At 35.9% G+C, this 19726-nt stretch overlaps 1 protein-coding gene across 1 annotated transcript; it reads right to left on the bottom strand.

Moving 5' to 3' along the window:
• Positions 1-1629: 1629 nt before the first annotated feature.
• On the bottom strand, positions 1630-10402 carry LOC104244432 (uncharacterized). The gene is made up of 7 exons (XM_009799844.2): positions 10164-10402; positions 9747-9776; positions 7256-7348; positions 3144-3270; positions 2631-2913; positions 2460-2514; positions 1630-2082 (listed from the first exon to the last, which is right to left on the bottom strand). Exons 1-7 carry the CDS (start codon positions 10284-10286, stop codon positions 2008-2010), a joined length of 786 nt encoding a protein of 261 aa, XP_009798146.1. The 5' UTR covers positions 10287-10402; the 3' UTR covers positions 1630-2007.
• Positions 10403-19726: the final 9324 nt, after the last annotated feature.

Below are 19726 nucleotides of genomic sequence, written 5' to 3' on the forward strand. Positions count from 1 at the left end.
TTTTGCAGTAGTGTCTATGGTTGCGTATAAATACTTTGTAGGAGACCGTTGAAACCGAAGAGATTTGCCAACCCAAGAGATTTGATCCTTGGAAGAAATTGATTCTTTTCAAGAATAAGATTAATTCACGTTACTCTTCCTTGATGTGTGGACTTTGACAGTTTTCCATCTTTAAGTCTTGATAGCTGCCGGATTTGCTCTTTAAATCTGGGTCCTTCCAGTAATAGCTTCTGATTGATTATCTTGCCAGATTTTCAGTGCTTCTTTTCCTTTTTAACGCTGATTTTTACTTCAATCAATCCTTTTGAATGCTTCAATCAGTCTCTGATTGATTTCTTCCTTCAGCTTTGATTGCTTCTCTTTTTGTATTTCGATCTTGGTTGATTTCCTTGAGTCCCTACACCAAAAGCAATTATATTATTTTTCATCATTAAAACTAAAACATAACAACCGGAAGATGTGATTTTGAAGTGTTTGCAATTGACAAGGTATTTTATATTGGGTTATGCACTCACAATTCAAGTTTCTATTTTGTAATTTATGTCTTGCCATTATCTTTTAACGTTGAAAATTCAACATGGTCATAAGCCTACTAGTAAATGATTTAGTCATCAAATGAGTTTCTTTAATTTATTATTATTATTATTATTATTATTATTATTATTATTATTATTATTATTATTATTATTATTATTATTATTATTATTATTATTATTGTTATTATTATTATTTTTTGCAAAACATAGAAGCTATGTGAAGAACATGTAAAGCAGTGAAAGAAAGAGAAGGTTACTAAATTCTACAATGGATCTGATAAGCAAGCAAGACCACCCAAAAAGCCACAATGTCAGTGCTGGTTCAACTGGATCACCCAGGAGTTCAAGTAGAAGACAATTGGAAGATTTTGAAGGCGAATAGAGAGATAACTCAACGGAGTTCAACATTTAATAATTTTTATTAAGCAAATCTTATCTTATCATAATGTTCCTAAGTATTTTTTAATAGAAGTTGGAACAATTTGTAGATCATCAAGGAACAATAATACAAAATACTCCGATATATATGCTTTGATTATCATGTAAAATCTTAAACACAGAGTACTCACGTGATAAAGTTAAGTGTAATCCACTTTTAGAATCCAATTTCATAAAACAAATCAGATGAACAAGGAAACCCAACGACTTATTCTCAATGAGAACGTCTCAATATGTGCAGAACTAGGGTAAGATGCGCATGACTGGCGTTTTTGAAGGTCAAAAGTGTTCAGTTGGATAACACAAGGACCCAAACCAGAATATAGCGATAACTCAAGGACTAAAAGAGCTATTTTCCCTTCCCGAAACATTTAAGCAGTTTTCTTACATTCCTCTAGTTGATCAGGACAATTACGAAACATCATCAACCGGTTGTAACTGTTTTGTTAGGAGCACATGCATTGGAGAGGAAAAAGGAGAAAATGAGAGCTGATATGTACAACAATCCCCGCCTGTGTGAGCTTGTACACATTCAGTCTCAGACCTGGATAGAGGAGTTAGGTTGCTTTAGGATGAGAATCAACGAAAAACTAATCAATTCATGATAAATTCTCATAATACAAGAAATGTGCAACCACAAGCCAACAAAAAAATATTAAAAAAAATACAGTATGATATATCATGGAAACTGATAACTATGAGTTTAGCTTGGTAAACGATGGCAAAACCAAATTCTTCATCCTAAACACAGCTATAAAAGAACAGAAATTATTGCTAAGATTACATAAGTTTACACTGGAAGCATGGCAAAACAACTCTACTACAAACACTTTGTCAATGCTTCCAGATAATCTAATCCGACATAGCTTCCTATGTGTGCAAAGGCCATTTGAAATATAATAAACATCTATCATAAAGTGCTTCATTTATTGGTAGGTTAGTATATCTTACGTCCTCTGGGGAACCAATAACCTCAGTAATTTAGTAATCATCATCTGATGATTTAGGATATGTATCACTATCTGCTCCATTACTAACTTAATGCCAATTTATCACACAAACATTGATATGCTGCACTGCAGGCCTTGAACTTCTCTTCTGCGACGGCCTGTCAATTAACAAAAAACTTGTTATCTACCTATAACAGTATTACAGAGAAAAGATAAAGAAAGGCTTGAATAGTCTGATCTGACTTCCACTCTTGACATGAGAAGAGTGACAAGTACTGAATATTGACTTCTTGAATTTTGGTTCCTTTTCTTTTTTCGCTTTTGCGTGTGTGTATTTATATTTAATACATGAACCAGCAGTAGGAGCTCGACCAATCATTGAGATGAAACAGCACTATGAACATATTGATCATAAATGAAGCATGGAGTAGTCTGCGCTGTATGCACCATAGGGAAAAGCCAAGCGGAGCATGATGGATGAGGGTGGAAAAGGGTAAAACATCAAAACAAATATGTAATAATGAAATAGATATACCTTAGATGAACCCTGGTGGCGATCAGGATGCCATTTCAGTGCACATACACGATATCTGCAAATGTAAAGCATGTGCAATCAGTGATATAGACGTTACTTTAGCCAATAAGGATATCAAAGCACATCTGAAAGTAAAATCTTTTTCTCGTTGGAAGTTTATTAAATACTCACGCATTCTTAACATCTTCCAGATTCAAAGGGCCAGATGCATTCAATCCAAGTGTCACACGCTGCGAACTCAAATCTGACTCTGAATTTTCAGAGTCTGTTGACTCATCATAGTCTGAATATTGATATCTCTGATTCCACCTATGGTTGTTAGAGTAGCTTGATGAGTTCCTCCATTGTGGTTCTTCATTCATAAACGACCAGTAGTAGTATTTGTTCCCGCCAAATGCTGAACGGAAAAAGGTCTCTATCTCAATATCATTATCCTCAAAGAATTGGAAACCTCCTGAAAAGGAGATGATGAAAATCAGTTATTGCTCAATACTCGAAAGGCACAGACTGATGATAGCTAAATGGCCTGGTTTGACAAACGAAATACACAAAGAAAGAAAAATATGCTTCTTTAAATGACACTTTTAGAGCTAAAAATAGTTGCATTTTACAAGATTGAACTCCAAGAAAGGGGAAATTCTCCAGACTCTATACACTGAATTCCACTACAAAAGGTGCACTTACTCTGTTGATGTGGTCCTTTGTTCCTTGATCTTCCCCCTTTGTTTCCACTGGCCCTGAAATCTCGTCTAAACCATGAACTGTCTCGGCTTGAAGATGGGTCATATTCATCACGGTCAGGCTGCCAGCCCTGAAATGCCGAAAAACAACGTTATAATAGAATAGTTTCTTCAAAGCAAAGAAAGAAATAGGTATATTGGGTAACTACTCTTGACTTTTAGGACTTCAGAGTTAAATGGAGTATGTAAATGCGTTTGAGAACATATATACGCTGGAAGGTGGCAACATAATTCTTTGTAGAGAACCCTTCGAAAGTGATAGTCTAAAGGCTTTGAAAACTGAATGTGATGTAAGCAGCTACTTGATACGGCCAAAAATTTCCAAGCTTTAAACTTGAAGCCCCTTTTTCTAGGAAGAGAATAATGTTGTCAGCAACACGAGAAGAACGTGTTACTGGAAAAGAGGAACCTCCCTTGTTGAATGTACTAGTGCTCGTTTGGTTGGTTAGTTTAGGGAATTAATCATGGTATAAAACTTCGCATTGTTTTGTACATTGTTTGGTACTAGTTTGCTTTTCCTCGTAAATAATACATGTATATGTATAAGTTATGCAGGAATCTATGTATTATTTTATGCGGCATACGGTGTGGAATAACAATAAGGGGTCGCTTGCTAGGATGAAAATAGTGCATGTATTAACTCTGGCATTATTAATGCCTTGTTTGGTAGTTTTCTCCAACCTATGTATAACTAATATCTGTATTAGTTATACACCAAATTCACTACTATTTTTATATATAGCAGACCATGGCATTAGCAATACCATAATTTTTAATACATGGATAAGCATGTATAAATACAGAACTGTCCTTTCAAAGCCTAGAATACACCAAACCAAACGGTCGATAAGAAATAATCCCAGCATAATTAATCCCAATATAACTAATCCCAGCATTACTAATACATCCTACTATCCATATACACCCCAGTGTTTTTGAGAGCGCGAAGCGCAAAAAAGCGACAAGGGCTCGCCTCGCTTCAAAAGCGAAGCGCACACTTTATTAAAGTGAAGCGCAATTCTTAAAAAACATAATGTAAAATTATAAATAATCAAAAACTTCAATTTAAATACTTAAAAGTAGGTACTAGGTACCACCAAATCATCCACAAACCATAGGACAAGTAAAATCAAAGGTACTAAATTACTAGAATCAACATCTTATTCTTCTACTCTTCTTCTTCTTCAAGATTGTCAAAATCTTGAATTCCTCTATTATCTTCATATTGCTCGTCATCTTCTTCTTCCCCCTCCTCTTCATGATCACTTTCATCTTCATCAATTAGGGATAGGGATCGACTTGTAGTAGTCAAAAAGAAGCAGAAGAAGTAGAAGCAGAAGCAGCAGAAGAAGCAGAAACAGACGCAGAAAAAGAAGCAACAGAAGAAGCAGAAGCAGAAGGAAAATAAGCAGAAGAAGAAGCAGAAGCAGAAGCAAAAGAAAAATAAGCAGAAGAAGCAGAAGCAGAAGAAGAAGCAGCAGAAGCAGCACTGCAGCAGAAGCAGAAGAAAAATAAGAAAGGAGAAGGAGAAAGGAGAAGAAGAAAGGAGAAGAAGAAATGAAGAAGAAAGGAGAAAGAAATTACCTGGACTGGAGAAGCAGTGGTCGAGCTCGAGCTTGAGAGAGAAGGGGTCAACCCTAGCCCTTTGTCGATGTCTCTGTTTTGACGGGAGAAGCAGTGGTCTGTTGTGACTATTTAGGGGTCTTTTTTGTATAATTAAAAAACAGACCCCAAGTTTTTTTTTTAAAAAAGGGCCAGTGCGCTTTTGTAAAAGAAGCGATCGCTTCGTCGATTTTCTCGCTTCGTCGCTTCAGCTAGTGAAGCGCGCGCTTTTCAAGATCGCATCGCTTCGAGCAGCCAGAAGCGATACACTGTCGCTTCGCGCTTTAAGCGACGAAGCGTGATACACCCTACCAAACGACCCCTAAAGGTATTAAGAAGACCTGGATAAAATATTCAACAAGAAATATTCTCTGCATTACAATCGCTGCATTACCTTTTTTATTTTTTGTTTTGATGAAGTACAATCACTGCAAAAAAATTCTCTGAACCAAATGACCCCTAAATTATTCAATGTTAGCAATAACAACGAATTGAAATCATTTTTAAATTTCAATTCCATATCAAGCAAATAGCAGATTGTGCCCTCAAAGATCGTCTCGCACTTTACATGTTCAAATAAAAGACCTCGGCTTTATTCATTAATGATTTACCCATTAGCCAAGGAGCTGCACGACAGTCTTGCCCAACTACCAAACAAGCGTCAATGTCATTATCAAGCATCTAGCTAAGCCAAATAAGTCAAGAGGATGATGAACGTTTTCCATTTTCTGCTTAGACACTCAATGCGTTCTTATATTTTCCTGTTGTTTTCCCACTGGAAGGTCCAGAAAATGACACAACTGATCCCTTTTTCATCTTTCTACTGCCAGTTTCCAGATGAATAATGAATCAACTTTTTGGAAGCATCCACAATTTTAGAGTTCACCATGAAACTGCACATTCACCAAGTCCCCTCCTGAGTATGATTAAGTTGATCTACCAGTGAGAATTCGTGCTGCTGGTTATACTGATTAGCACGGAAAAACTATGTTGGGGCATTCCAAGCTAGATGTCAACAAAAAGCAAATTCAACTGCAATCCAACTTCAGAAAAATGAGGTTGTCAAGGTCATCTAACACTTCCTCAGTTCATTTCTACAGGTGCATTCATAAGAGAGATAAAGAGTGCACATGTAAAACACGTCGAAATGATAAATTCACTCATATGCTAACAGAAGGTACTATAACGGGCCAAAACAGAAAGAACAACCCTTCAAACACGCAGCCATCCTTTTCGAGTATTTTATAATTTCCTATCCCCTCTCCTCCATTCCACTGAAATGATCATTAACTTCTTCAATATTCTAATTGTTGAAAATATAATTAAATAAATAATACTATGCTCTTTCTAACAGCTTAAGCTTTTACATGAGATGGTCACACACCTTCAACATGGTATCAGAGCATACAGAGGTCCTGGGTTCAAGTCTCACTGCCAGGCATTATAAAAATAAATTCCACATGTTTGGCCCATGAAAAAGAATCAGGTCCACATGTGACGTGATGGGGCGTGTTGAAAATATGATTAAGTAAATAACAATGTGCTCTCTCTAACAGCTTAAACTTTTAGATGAGATGATCACACACCTTCAACACTAATGACAAAACTGGAGTGGTGATAACAGAATAGTCTCCGTTTTGTTAACAGTCACTTTTTAATTAGAGATAGTAGTTAATTTAATGAAGTTGCCGATTCATTCAACTAGCTAAATACACATATGCTATTGGAGAGTGTGCTAATCCAAGTAAAAGTACACCCCCATAACCTAATGTATCCGCCAACCAAGCGAATATAACACAAACCGATCTAATCATAATATTTTTAATCTTCGCAAATATGTTCACATTCCTTAGCTTCACTGCATACTCTTTTCTAATACATAAGAATAAGACTTCTTGGGGCATTTGGTCTTACATAACTCTTTGAGCTAGGAGCAAGCTTTGCCACATGATATTCGTAAATTTATGAAGTTATCTTGAAGATCCATATTTTTTGGGATCAACCAGATATTGAATGAGAAACCTTATGGATTTACTAGATTGTTGCCACATTTTATCAAATTTATTACTGACCATTCTGAGAAGGAAACCAAGGTTAAACATGATCAAGCCTATGCTAAGCGCCAAGCTCCCATCAGTCCAACCCAAGCTATAGTCAAACTTTAATAGCTTCCTCTCAGAGAACCATCTTAAACTGCCGAAATCGGTAATTGTGCCCTACCTGGATTGGGCTTTCTTTTTTTCTCCTTCCTATGGATCTTCCATGCCCCACTTAACAACCATCATACACTCACAAAGTGCACAAAATAATGCCTTATAACTATATTAGCATATAGAAAGTTCCAATGACCATTCTATAAATTAGAAAATTTGGAAGAAAGCATTTATACCACTAGAAGCATTTTAAAGGAACATGAATTCAGAATTAAATAATCTATTTTGGCTCATGAATGACCTGAAAAAACTGTTCAGCAAATGCATTGACATTCTCAAACAGTGTCTCCCTTGAGTTCAGCTTCCTATATCTTCTGGAGTAGAAGTTTGACCTCTGCAACAAAAGCTGGCAATCAATATAACAATTCACCTAAAACGTTGGAAAAAGAAGCATATCACTGTAACTAAAATAGATTGCTGGCCGAGTAGGATTTTATATGCTTAATAGAACCACTACTTCTCTTCTTTTCTATGAGGGTGGTAGCCGAGGCACCTCCTGCACACCTCAACTATTCCACTAGGGACCTGTAGCTGCCAATCAACATAACAATTCACCTAAAACGTTGGAAAAAGAAGCATATCACTGTAACTAAAATAGAATGCTGGCCGAGTAGGATCTTATATGCTTAATAGAACCACTACTTGTCTCTTCTTTTCTATGACGGTGGTAGCCGAGGCACCTCTTGCGCACCTCAACTATTCCACTAGGGACCTGTAGCTGCCAATCAACATAACAATTCACCTAAAACGTTGGAAAAAGAAGCATATCACTGTAACTAAAATAGAATGCTGGCCGAGTAGGATTTTATCTGCTTAATAGAACCACTACTTGTCTCTTCTTTTCTATGACGGTGGTAGCCGAGGCACCTCTTGCACACCTCAACTATTCCACTAGGGACCTGCAACCTCCGAACAATATGGGTACCAGGTAACTCTGCGGCTCTGCCCACCAAAGCTTAGGCAAATGGAAAGAAACCACCTAGTATCTTTTGCCTCTGCTTAGATTTGAACATAAGACCGCATAGTTCCCCTCCCACTACATTGACCACTAAAGCACACCCTTGGTGTTAGAACCACTACTTGTCTTAAAAGACAGGCTATTGCGCAATGGGATGAAGCTGATCCAAATGGAGCGGAATGGATATTGAAAATTCATGAAACAGACCCAACTAGTTTGAGGTCAAGGAGTAGTTTTATTGTATCAGAACCATTACTTTTTGGTAACACTCACATAAAACAACATATATAAGAAATGTAACCCAATTACTGGAAGATGCGGTCTAATCTCATTAAATCAATTGACTAAGACAAACAAACACCACTCAGCACCAAAAGAATCTTCCTATACGCCTAGAGGACCTGCATCATTCAGACTGAAACTCGGTGAGAGGGCGATCCCAACATAATGAGCCCATGCTATATAGTTTAATCACAAGATGAACACATCTTTCGGCCAGTGAGGAACATGAACACATCTGTCTTCTGACGTCCATTAAATGGTTATCATTATCAATCTATGAGTTTCAATCAACTCAAAGCCTATATTCGCATGAAGACAACAGCGTAAAGGTTTGGTTCATAGCCATGGGGTTATACACTTTTTCTTAAAGCAGAGGTTTTGCCCTGCTGGGAAAGAATGGAACTTCAAAAACTTATTAGACTTACTAAATCCTACCCCAAAATCTAAGTTTCCTCAAGCCAAGAATCCACACAAGCAGAGGGCATAGTATTATTGCCAATCTCTTTGGTCTAGGACAAAAGAAAGCATAATATCATGTAGCTGATTTTTAGGTTTTGCGTACTAGGATGATTGGGAAAGCTACTTGGTAGCAACAAATCATGTGGACAGACTACTGTTTAAATGACCTTTATAAGCATTTAAAAAAAAAAAATCAACATTGGTATTGTTTGGCGAAAATGCATATGCGTTGATTGGTTACACGTAGTTTATACAGGACAAACTATGTGGACTTTCACATCTTTCACTCCATCCATCAAACTTGATTTTTCCCCCTCAATAAAAAAAAAATTAACTTTTTGTCAAATGTATTTCACACTTGGGTTTAACATTACCAATTACTACTACAGAAGACAGGATAATTCATATTTACTTTAGAACTATGACAAGACAAGACACAAAACAAGTGAATTGTTGTAAACTAATAGATCAACAGTTCAAGGTTAAACAGGAACCCGAGATGACTCCAAAATTCAGCGACACAAAATACTTAAGTAACCAGCCACACCAACCATGGAATGTTAACAAGCTAGGACAGAGTTGAAGCATTCTCAATTTCTTTGTTTTTTAAAATTTTCTTTTATTTACAGTATAATTTTAACTTTTCACCAATTAGTTAAAAAAATGCAATTTTGCTAGTTTATTTTGTTAAACTCTTGGGAATTTTTCTATATATCATGTCAAGAAGAAATAAAATTTAAAACAACAAGGTTAGCCTCTTCCTTAACCTTCTTCATGTCTTAAATGATATGCTAACCTAAGAAGCTAAATTGGCAAAGTACCATATAGTAGCAGGTAATGAACTGGATTTTTAGTTCCCATTACTCAAACCGAAGTCAGATTCCTATTACACAACATAAAATGTAATTCCACTAGACAATCTGAAGGAAAGCACAGATTTTTGTTTCTGAAATTAAACAATCCAATTAGAATGACATGATACAATGTGAAAAAAGAATTCTTTGCACAGTAGTAATATTTAACAGTGGCTCACCCTTGATGAGCCCTTATAAGCACTTCTCCCCTGCACAACATGGAAAAAGGAACGAACTTTATCAAACATTACAATACCTACTTCTATTACCACAAATTAAAAGGCAGAAAGCACTAATTCACAATCCTCAAAACCAGAAAAACAAAAAATTTAAGTTAAATGTTCTAACTTCTAAAACGCGTCAATCTTTTTTGAAAGGACTAACAAGGAAATAACACCAAAGGGAGGGAGTTCAGTTTTTGTCAACAACTACCACCAAAATTGCCTAATTTCCATTTCCAAGACAGCTTTTTGCACACAGAAATATTCATATATTACAAAATAAAAGAAACCCCACAAACTGAAACTGGATAAAATCCAAATAAACAACAAAATTAAACGAAATTATGTGAAAGACGGAGAGAAAAGGAGACTAACAGAATCCCATTGAGTGCGTCTTCTGCGTTCCAAGATTGGGGAAGAATGAAAAAGAGAGGCCTTTAGTTGAAATGGGTTGGCCTGAGAATTGATTAACGCTGCTGTTTTCGTGGCCTTATTCATTGGCGGAAATTCATGTAAACAGGAAACAAGGCTGACTGACTGGTGAATTGAATTTTGATTTGAGTAGTAAACTCAGGGAAAAGACTGGTGCTGGGGGAACATCTGCGGAAAATGTTCTGTTCATTCACTTGACATTTGGGCTTCAAGTATATTTTGGCCCAAAGTAATATAAAGTTGGGCTTTTATGTGGTAAAAATTGCACGAGGCGCTCTATTTGGTCGTCTCCATTTAAACTATACCCTTTTTTTAAAACATTTAACTTGTACGCACTTCTTAAATAACTTCAGCTCCCTTTCTCCTCCTTCTCCTCTTCGTTTTCCTTTGTGCTCCTACTCCTCTCAATTCTCAAAGACTAGAATAATTTTTATCAAGCTAAATTCTGATTCCTCCAGGTTCCAAAACTCCGCTTCTTCTTTGGGAGTGAAGTATTTATCTGTTTCTTCTGCTGTATCATCATTCTATTGTGCTTGATTAACATTAATAAAATCTGCTTATGCATTAGCAAGCAGGAGTAATGTATTTCCATCTTGGTTGTGAAAAAGAGAAAGAAAAAAGATCCTTTGAAGGATTTCCTGAGTGTTTCAGCATCTTGAGTTGGAGAGGGAACACCATCTGGTATTAGGAGACTGCCCATTTCGGAAATCACAAATGAACAAAAATGAAGAAGTTATAAGAGAGAATTTCACAACCAAGATGGAATTGAGTTTCCAAAGAGCTGAAGTTTCTCAGTTACAACACAAAAATTTTAGTATGTAATATTAGAGCTGAAGTTTTTGTGTTGTAACTGGAAACTTCAGCTCTAGTATGTAATATTAATAGGTGGTAAAAAACTTCAGCTAGAGCTGAAGTTTCCCATTTACAACACAAAAACTTCAGCTCTAGAGCTGAACTTCAGGCCTGACTACTAAAATGCTGAAGTTTTGCGTGATTGCCTTTGCTACTTCAGCCCCGTATGCCGAAGTTATGCGAAACAGCGGGTACGTTTGCAATTTTTTTGGCAAAGTGAATACAAGTTAAAATGTGGCACAAAAAGCGAGTATAGATGCAAATGCCCCTTTTATGTGTGCACACCCTCTTGGGTTGGGCTTAGTTATTATCGAAGTTGAAGTACTAGTCCAATTATAACAACAAATTGGAACAAGTAGGAACAAAAGTTAAAGACCATCCACTTTGATGACTATTTGTGTACTTCACCCTAGTTATAGAGTTCAGTGCCCATTAATTACTTTTAAGCCGGTGTTTGCAAATTAACGAAAGTGAATATTCATAAGTCTCTCGATTTTCTTGGGATAGAGGTGTCATATAAAGTTACATAGGAAATATCATAAATTATTATTTTTATGATTAAAAAATATTTACTATCACTTAGCCATTTTTACCATTTAACCTTTTTCCACAAAAAGTTATTAATAGTATATAACATTCAAAAAATATAAAAAGATATTTTTTTTAATAAATATAGTTGGAATTCATTGACAACACATAGACGAGACTACAAAATCTGAAAAAGATTGAATATAATTTGAACTTGTTTGGAGTATAATTCAGTAGTTAAATTGAGTTAATTTTTTTTTCTGCAACACATGTTTTTCACACATAGGTATACACGAATATACATAGGATACATAGAAGAAATATATTATATATATAAGTGATACATGAGGAATACACAAGGGATACACATGAACACATCTCATCTTCTTATATACTCATTTTCTATTTCAAATTTGGCTCATATTTCAATCCAAACCACAAACTTTTGATGCTTGTTAATTAGTCCTAGAATTTATGAGTTTTTTGTTCTCGTTGGTTTCAAAACTAAATGTGTGATTCGTAATTTTTGTAAATTTAATTAAGTTTCTGTGTGTAAGAAACCATTGTTAAAAATCTATTATGTGTTGAAGAGTTGTTCAACAACTTGAATAATCAAATTCCAGTTGGAGAAGTATGCAGATTCAAGCATGTGAGGATCGATACTTAGAGGGTTATCCCAAGCCAAACGGCTCCCGTGCGTTAGGCTTCTTTCTCCGGGCCATTTGCATCTATATCCGCTTTTTGGGTCACATTTTAATTTTTATCCGCTTTGTAAAAAGAATTGCAAGCGTACCCGCTTTTTCGCGTAACTTCAGCATACGGGGCTGAAGTATCAAAGACAATCACGCAAAACTACAACGTTCTAGTAGACGGGCCTGAAGTAGCAAGTGTGCTGAATTTTTTGTTTGTAATTGCTGAACTTAAGCATATAAGCTGAAGTCTTGTTCTCTATTTGCTAAAATTTTTGTTTGTAATTGTTGAACTTAAGCATAGTAGCTGAAGTTTTGTTCTCTATTTGCTGAAGTTTTTGTTTGTAATTGCATTAAATAAGCTGAAGTTTTTTTGTCATGGATTCATTAGTTTTGTCATTAAGCTTTTTCAAAAACTTCAGCAGAAGATGTTGAAGTTATTTAGTTCATTTGTAAAAACTTCAACACTAAATAAGCATGAAGATTTTTTGTCCTGGATTAGCTTTTTAAAAAGTTCAGCAGAAGATGCTGAAGTTATTTAGTTCATTATAAAAATTTCAGCACTAAAAGCTGAAGTTTTTATGTTCTGGATTCATTAGTTTTGTCATAAAGCTTTTTCAAAAATTTCAGCAGAAGATGCTGAAGTTATTTAGTTCATTTGTAAAAACTTCAGCACTATATAGGCTGAAGTTTCTGAAAAAGCTTTCTAACATACTAGATAAATAATCAGATTGTCAACAGTATCTAAATCATAAATTTTGGAAACAATAAACATGAAAAGAATATAATTATCATTGTTTACTAACTTACGTACGTGGAAATATTCATAAATTATTGTCTACTAACTTACGTAATTATTTATAATTTATTTTCAAATAATCTGATAAACATATTTATGGCAATCATCCCATTCATAGCAGCACCAACAGCAATAGAAGAAAGAAGAAGAAGAAGAAGAAGAAGAAGAAGAAAACGAAGGAGGATAAGGAGGAGAAAGGTAGCTGAAGTTGTTTAAAAAGTTGGTACAAGTTAAAACTTTTTAAAAAAATGGGTATAGGTTAAATGGGGGCGACCAAATAGGGCGCCCTGTGCAATTTTTACGCTTTCTCCTTAACCGCATTTAGGGTAGAAATGACATCAGGTAGCCGTTTTTAAGCATGTTATTTAAAATATATCCACACTTTACAATGTATTTAAAAATTAGCCAATTTTGCTCAAACTTCAAGACATGTCGTTCTAGAGTTTAAACCTCAAAATTCAAACTTCAGGACATCGTGTCCTAAAGTTCGAAAATTGTGTCAAGAAGTTCGAATCTTATGTCCTAAATTTTAAATTAGTAGTTCAGAAATTCAGGACACTTAGTCCTGAATTTCAAATTAGCAGTTCAAAATTTAGGAAGCTAAGTCCTGAATTTTCAAATTCAGGATACTTAGTCCTGAAGTTTGGGTGAATTAACTAATCTTTAAATACATTATAAATTGTGAATATATTTTAAATAGCTGGCTTAAAAATGGCTATAGCTGCACTTCGCCTGCATTTAGGCCTCTAAGGTTGGGGCAACCTTTGAAGGCAGTAAAAATAGCATGAGGTAGCCACTATTTAAGGTGATGTTTATTTTTTATCCAGCAATTTTAATGTTGAACAAAAATAGCCACTACTCTATTAAAATTAATATGAAAAGACATATTTATCCTTTCTTCCATTTCTTTTCTTCCCAAACCCTCGCTTCTCTCTCCATTTATCAAAACAACCGAGAGAACAAACATGAGATCTGCTCAACACCTTCTCTAGTAACCCTTCACAATCCATCAGTGATAATCTTCTTGGAGATATTGGCACTCCAAGATACTTAAAAGGCAGCTTAGCTTCTTTGTATCCTGAAATTCACAAATATTTTCAATGCATTTCTTCTCCATGTTTGCACAGTACACATTTTACTTACCATTGTTCGTTCTTAGACAAGATGCCGTAGAGAATTATACCAATAGACAAACTTATACCATTGGAATTTGGAGGTACAAATTCAGATTGCGGAGTTAGATGTGTCAAGGACAATTGGTCTTGAATTTAGAGTTGGAAGTTCAAAAATTAAGGATACTTGTCCTTAACTTAGAGTTACAAGCACAAAAATTAAGGATACTTGGTCCTTAACTTAGAGTTGCAAGCACAAAAATTAAGGATAGACAATCCTTAACTTAGAGTTACAAGCACAAAAACTAAGGATAGATAGTCCTGAACTTAGAGTTACAAGTTCAAAAGTTAAGGACAGGTAGTCCTAAACTTAGAGTTACAAGTTAAAAAACTAAGGACAAGTAGTCCTTAACTTAGACTTACAAGCTCATAAATTAAAGACAGCTAGTCCCGAACTTACAGTAACAAGCTCATAAGTTAAGGACACTTGGTCATGAACTTAGAGTTGCAACAACAACAACAACAACAACGACCCAGTATAATCCCACAAGTGGGGTCTGGGGAGGGTAATATGTACGCAGACCTTACCCCTACCCCGAAGGGTAGAGCGGCTGTTTCCAGGAGACCCTCGGCTCAAAAAAGCAATAGGAGATAATATATTAGTACCATAAAAATGCGTAATAAAATAACAACAATATATAAGAGATACGAAATATGAAATACAGGATACGAAATACGAAATATGAAATAGATGGCTGGTATAGTACAACTAGAAGGTAAAGCCCTGCATCAATAGACGACCACTGACATTCCTAGTCTAACTCCTAACTAGATAGTCTCTCTCAGTTGTGCTGTAGAAATATTCACCCTCTCCCCTAACCTACAACCTTAATGCTCGACCTCCATAATTCCCTATCAAGGGCCATGTCCTCAGTAATCCTAAGTCGCGTCATGTCCTGTCTGATCACCTCTCCCCAATACTTCTTAGGTCTCCCTCTACCTCTCCGCGTGCCCACTACAGCCAGTCGCTCACACCTCCTCACCGGTGCATCAGTGCTCCTCCTCTGAATGTGCCCAAACCATCTGAGTCTTACTTCCCGCATCTTGTCCTCCATGGGGGCCACACCCACCTTCTCTCGAATATCTGCATTCCTAATCTTATCCATCCTTGTATGCCCGCACATCCACCTCAACATCCTCATCTCTGCTACTTTCATCTTCTGGGTGTGTGAGTTCTTTACCGGCCAACATTCAGTTCCATACAACATGGCAGGCCTAACCACTGCTCTATAAAACTTACCTTTTAGTAACGGTGGCACTTTCTTGTCACACAAAACTCCCGACGCTAACCTCCACTTCATCCACCCCACCCCTATACGGTGTGTGACATCCTCGTCAATCTCCCCGATCCCCTGAATAACCGATCCAAGGTACTTGAAACTATCTTTCTTGGGAATGACTTGAGAGTCAAGCCTCACTTCAACTCCCGCTTCCGTCGGCTCAACTCCAAATTTGCACTCGAGGTATTCCGTCTTCGTCCTACTCAACTTGAAACCTTTAGACTCAAGAGCATGTCTCCAAATCTCTAGCCTCTCGTTGACGCCGCCTCTTGTCTCGTCAATTAGAATAATGTCATCAGCAAATAGCATGCACCATGGAACCTCCCCTTGAATATGATGAGTCAGTGCATCCATCACTAGGGCAAATAGGAATGGGCTGAGCGCAGACCCTTGGTGCAATCCCGTAATAACTGGAAAGTGTTCAGAGTCGCCTCCTACTGTCCTAACCCGAGTCTTAGCTCCATCATACATGTCTTTAATCACCCTAATATAGTTACTCGGGACCCCTTTATCCTCTAAGCAGCTCCATAAGACCTTCCTAGGAACCTTATCGTACGCTTTCTCCAGATCAATAAACACCATGTGGAGATCCTTCTTCTTATCTCTGTACTGTTCCACCATCCTCCTAATAAGGTGGATAGCTTCTGTGGTAGATCGTCCCGGCATGAACCCGAACTGGTTGTCTGAAATAGACACCGTCCTTCGCACTCTCATTTCTACCACTCTCTCCCAAACTTTCATGGTATGACTTAGAGTTGGAAGTTCAAAAATTAAGGACACTTGGTCCTTAACTTAGAGTTACAAGCACAGAAAGTAAGGACAAGTAGTCCTTAACTTAGAGTTACAAGCACAGAAATTAAGGACATGTAGTCCTGAACTTCGAGTTTCAAGTTCAAAATTTAAGGACATGTAGTCCTGAACTTAGACTTACAAGCTCATAAACTAAGGACATCTAGTCCTGAACTTACAGTAACAAGCTCATAAATTAAGGACGGCTAGTCCTAAACTTACAGTAACAAGCTCATAAGTTAAGGTCACTTAGTCCTGAACTTTATGAGCAGAAGAATATTTTCGTCCGGGTGGGTAAAGTTTATTAAAGCAGTGGCTAAAGACTAAAGACATTGTAAACAGTGGCTTAATAAATACATGTTTTATTAGTAGCTAACTGTGCACTTCCTCACGTGGCCCTTTGAAATGTAACATCCTCCTAGAGGCACGAGCTTCTTCTTATCTTCGCAGTTTCGACGGATAGAGTTAAACTTCGTTTAAGCTTGAAAACTATATATTAGTAGGTGATTATGTGCTAAATGATACAATTATTTAAGAAGAAAAAAATTACTGAAGGTGAAAAATACATGAGAAAAAGCCAAGTTGTCCTTCGCTATATGAATATCAATAGTTAGCAAGATATTTACCAAGTTATGCACTCAAGGCGCGAGTCTAGCAATTAATGAAGCCAAATGAACCAATCATATGAGACCAGAATTCAAATTTAAATAAAGACAAAATTAAACGTTGAATAATTTCTTTTCACCTATCTAAGTTTTGGTGTATATAGTTATTAGATATATCGAATGAGAGGTAACAAGCACCAGTAAATTAATCGATGTATACACGTGATGGACGAGATGCCATATTTTATTATACTATATATAGATACCATTTTACAATGTTACACATGAGCTGAATCCATTGTCCTCGTGAGCATATGGAGTACTCCTTTTAATCGTGATTTTTATTTTTTACCTACCAACAAGATGTGACACTGAGTTAGGTACTTTGGCAATAGATTTAATACCCTCGAAAGCTTTTGATTCAACCAAAAATTACTCAATAAAAGTTGAAAGGGGTCTCAGGGGCGGCCCAAGAATGCGCAATATAATTTTTAATTTGGGGCCTATCAGAAGGAAAAAAAATTCATCTATAATTTTAATGAAAGTCTATTTTTTTATTTTTTTTAAGATGTAAAGTTGTTAATATTTTCTTTTATAAATAATTTAATCTCTCCTAAGATATTATTGATCTTAGATAATTGAACTAGATTCAAGAAGTTTATAACTTGATATCAAAATAATTTTTGATGTTCTAATATACTTGTTGAAATGCTTAAAACGTGAGGGGGAAAAAGAAAATAAAAGAATGCGCAATATAATTTTATTCAACGGTATTCTTCAACTCTTGTTTTTTATAGAAAAGATAAAACTCTTTTTTTTTTCTACAAAGAACAATATAACTTATCGAGAACTTAAGCTTTTTTGTAGAAATCCAGAAGAGAATATAAGAATGTAGTACCCGTTTTCTGATGAGAAAGATAAAAAATAAGACTTGTACTATTGAATTGCACGTTTTTAGTGAGAAATGCAAAAGGAGAATACTAATATAGGTATCTCACTAATAATGTCAATCGTCACATTTAAATAATGAAAAGTTTTATATTCGCAACGACGGTTTAGGGGGAGTGATTCTCTTTCTCCAATTTTTGCTTAAATGGTTACATCAATACTAAATTAAAAGTTATATTTACTTTTTATAAAATATTTTTTTTAATTTTAACATACCCAATATATTTAGACCCTACTTCTAAAGATTGTTGTGAGATGTATATGATCCAATTTACCTTATATTGTGTTCGAGTCATGTGGTTGAAATAAATCCTATTAAAGCGGGTCAAATAGCACGGTATAGCCAGTTTTCGGAATGGTCATTCAAAAATAGTCAGCGTTTACGAAGTCAATAAAAAATAGCCACTATTTTGCTGCAACAGAGACCGATCCAACATAATATACTGAAGTTCGGTGCACCTGTGTATGAACTCCAGCATATTATGCTGGACCGGTATAATTTGCTGACTCCAGTATAATATACTGGAGACTGGAGCACCGATGCTCCAAACTCCAGTATATTATACTGGACAATTATACTTGCCGGAACTCTAGTATATTATGCTGGAGTTCTAGTGTACTTATGCTGGAACTCCATCATATTATGCTGGAGTTCCAGCATACTTATCCTGAAACTTTAGTCTAATATGCTAGAATTCAAGCATACTTATGCTAGAATTCCAGTATAATATATTGGTGTATTTTCCGGGTTTTGAACAGTGTTTTCGCTCAGATTTATCTTTACATGAAAAGTGGCTAAATTTCGATTACTTTTGAAACTTGGCTATTTTTGAACGATCAGTTGTAAATCTGGCTATTTTTGAATTTCTCCCTTTAAAACGTATTCTCTCTTTTACTAGGCCTTATGCGATACGAATCTAGATTAGTCGAGGGCTCAATACAAATACGAATAGAAAACAAAAAAAAATATTTGGGGCCTTCAAAATTTGGGGGCCTAAAGCCTTTGCTTTAGTGGCTTGACCTTTGGACCGCCCCTGGGCCTCAATTACATGCTTTTATCAAAAAGTTGGAAGGAAAAAGCTTTATTGTAAGTCAGAAGAAGCCTTTTCATAAATAGCTGGATCACTACTGAGAAATCAAAACATCTAAAAAAAACTGTGTTGTTTTAAAGGAGAATGACCTAACTTTGATTATTGCTTGTGGGTGGTGACCATTATGTTTTCACATTTTGAAGATTCCTTTCTACACATGCGATGGTCCAGATCTTTTTGCTTATTTTTATATATAATGGATTTAAGCGTTGTATATGCCGTACATAGATAATGTAAAATTTATCTATATTATTAGTACAGTGTAATGTGTGGTAACATATTGGTAATTATTTTTATAAAATTATCAATTAATACTTCTCATAGAGATTTATATGTATTTACCTTATATGTTTGTACTTGATTGTGTAAATACTTTTTACTTCGCTTCTTTAATTACCATTTGTCTAAAAAGTATAAGATGTTATACATATGAATTAAGAGTAGCTTAACATGTGTTTTGATCGTTGATTCTTGGGTTTAATACTATTCGTGGAGTTTTGAGCCTTGAAAAAGTTTGGATAAGATATTGGGACTTGTTGGAATGATTGGATGGGGTCCCAGGAGCTCAGGTGCGTTTCAGAGTGGTTTCTGACCATTTTTCCTTGTTTTGAACGACTGGCTCTCTGGTGCAGAGGTGCTCCGTCGTGATTGCAGAAGGTATCTCGCAATCGCGGAGTGGGACAAGCTAGCTGGCATTTTTACTCTTCGCGTTTGGGAGAGTACAAACACATTCGTGTAGAGATGGGGTCCAGT

The sequence above is a fragment of the Nicotiana sylvestris genome, chromosome 3 (assembly GCF_000393655.2).
Source record: "Nicotiana sylvestris chromosome 3, ASM39365v2, whole genome shotgun sequence".
Lineage (NCBI taxonomy): Eukaryota > Viridiplantae > Streptophyta > Magnoliopsida > Solanales > Solanaceae > Nicotiana > Nicotiana sylvestris.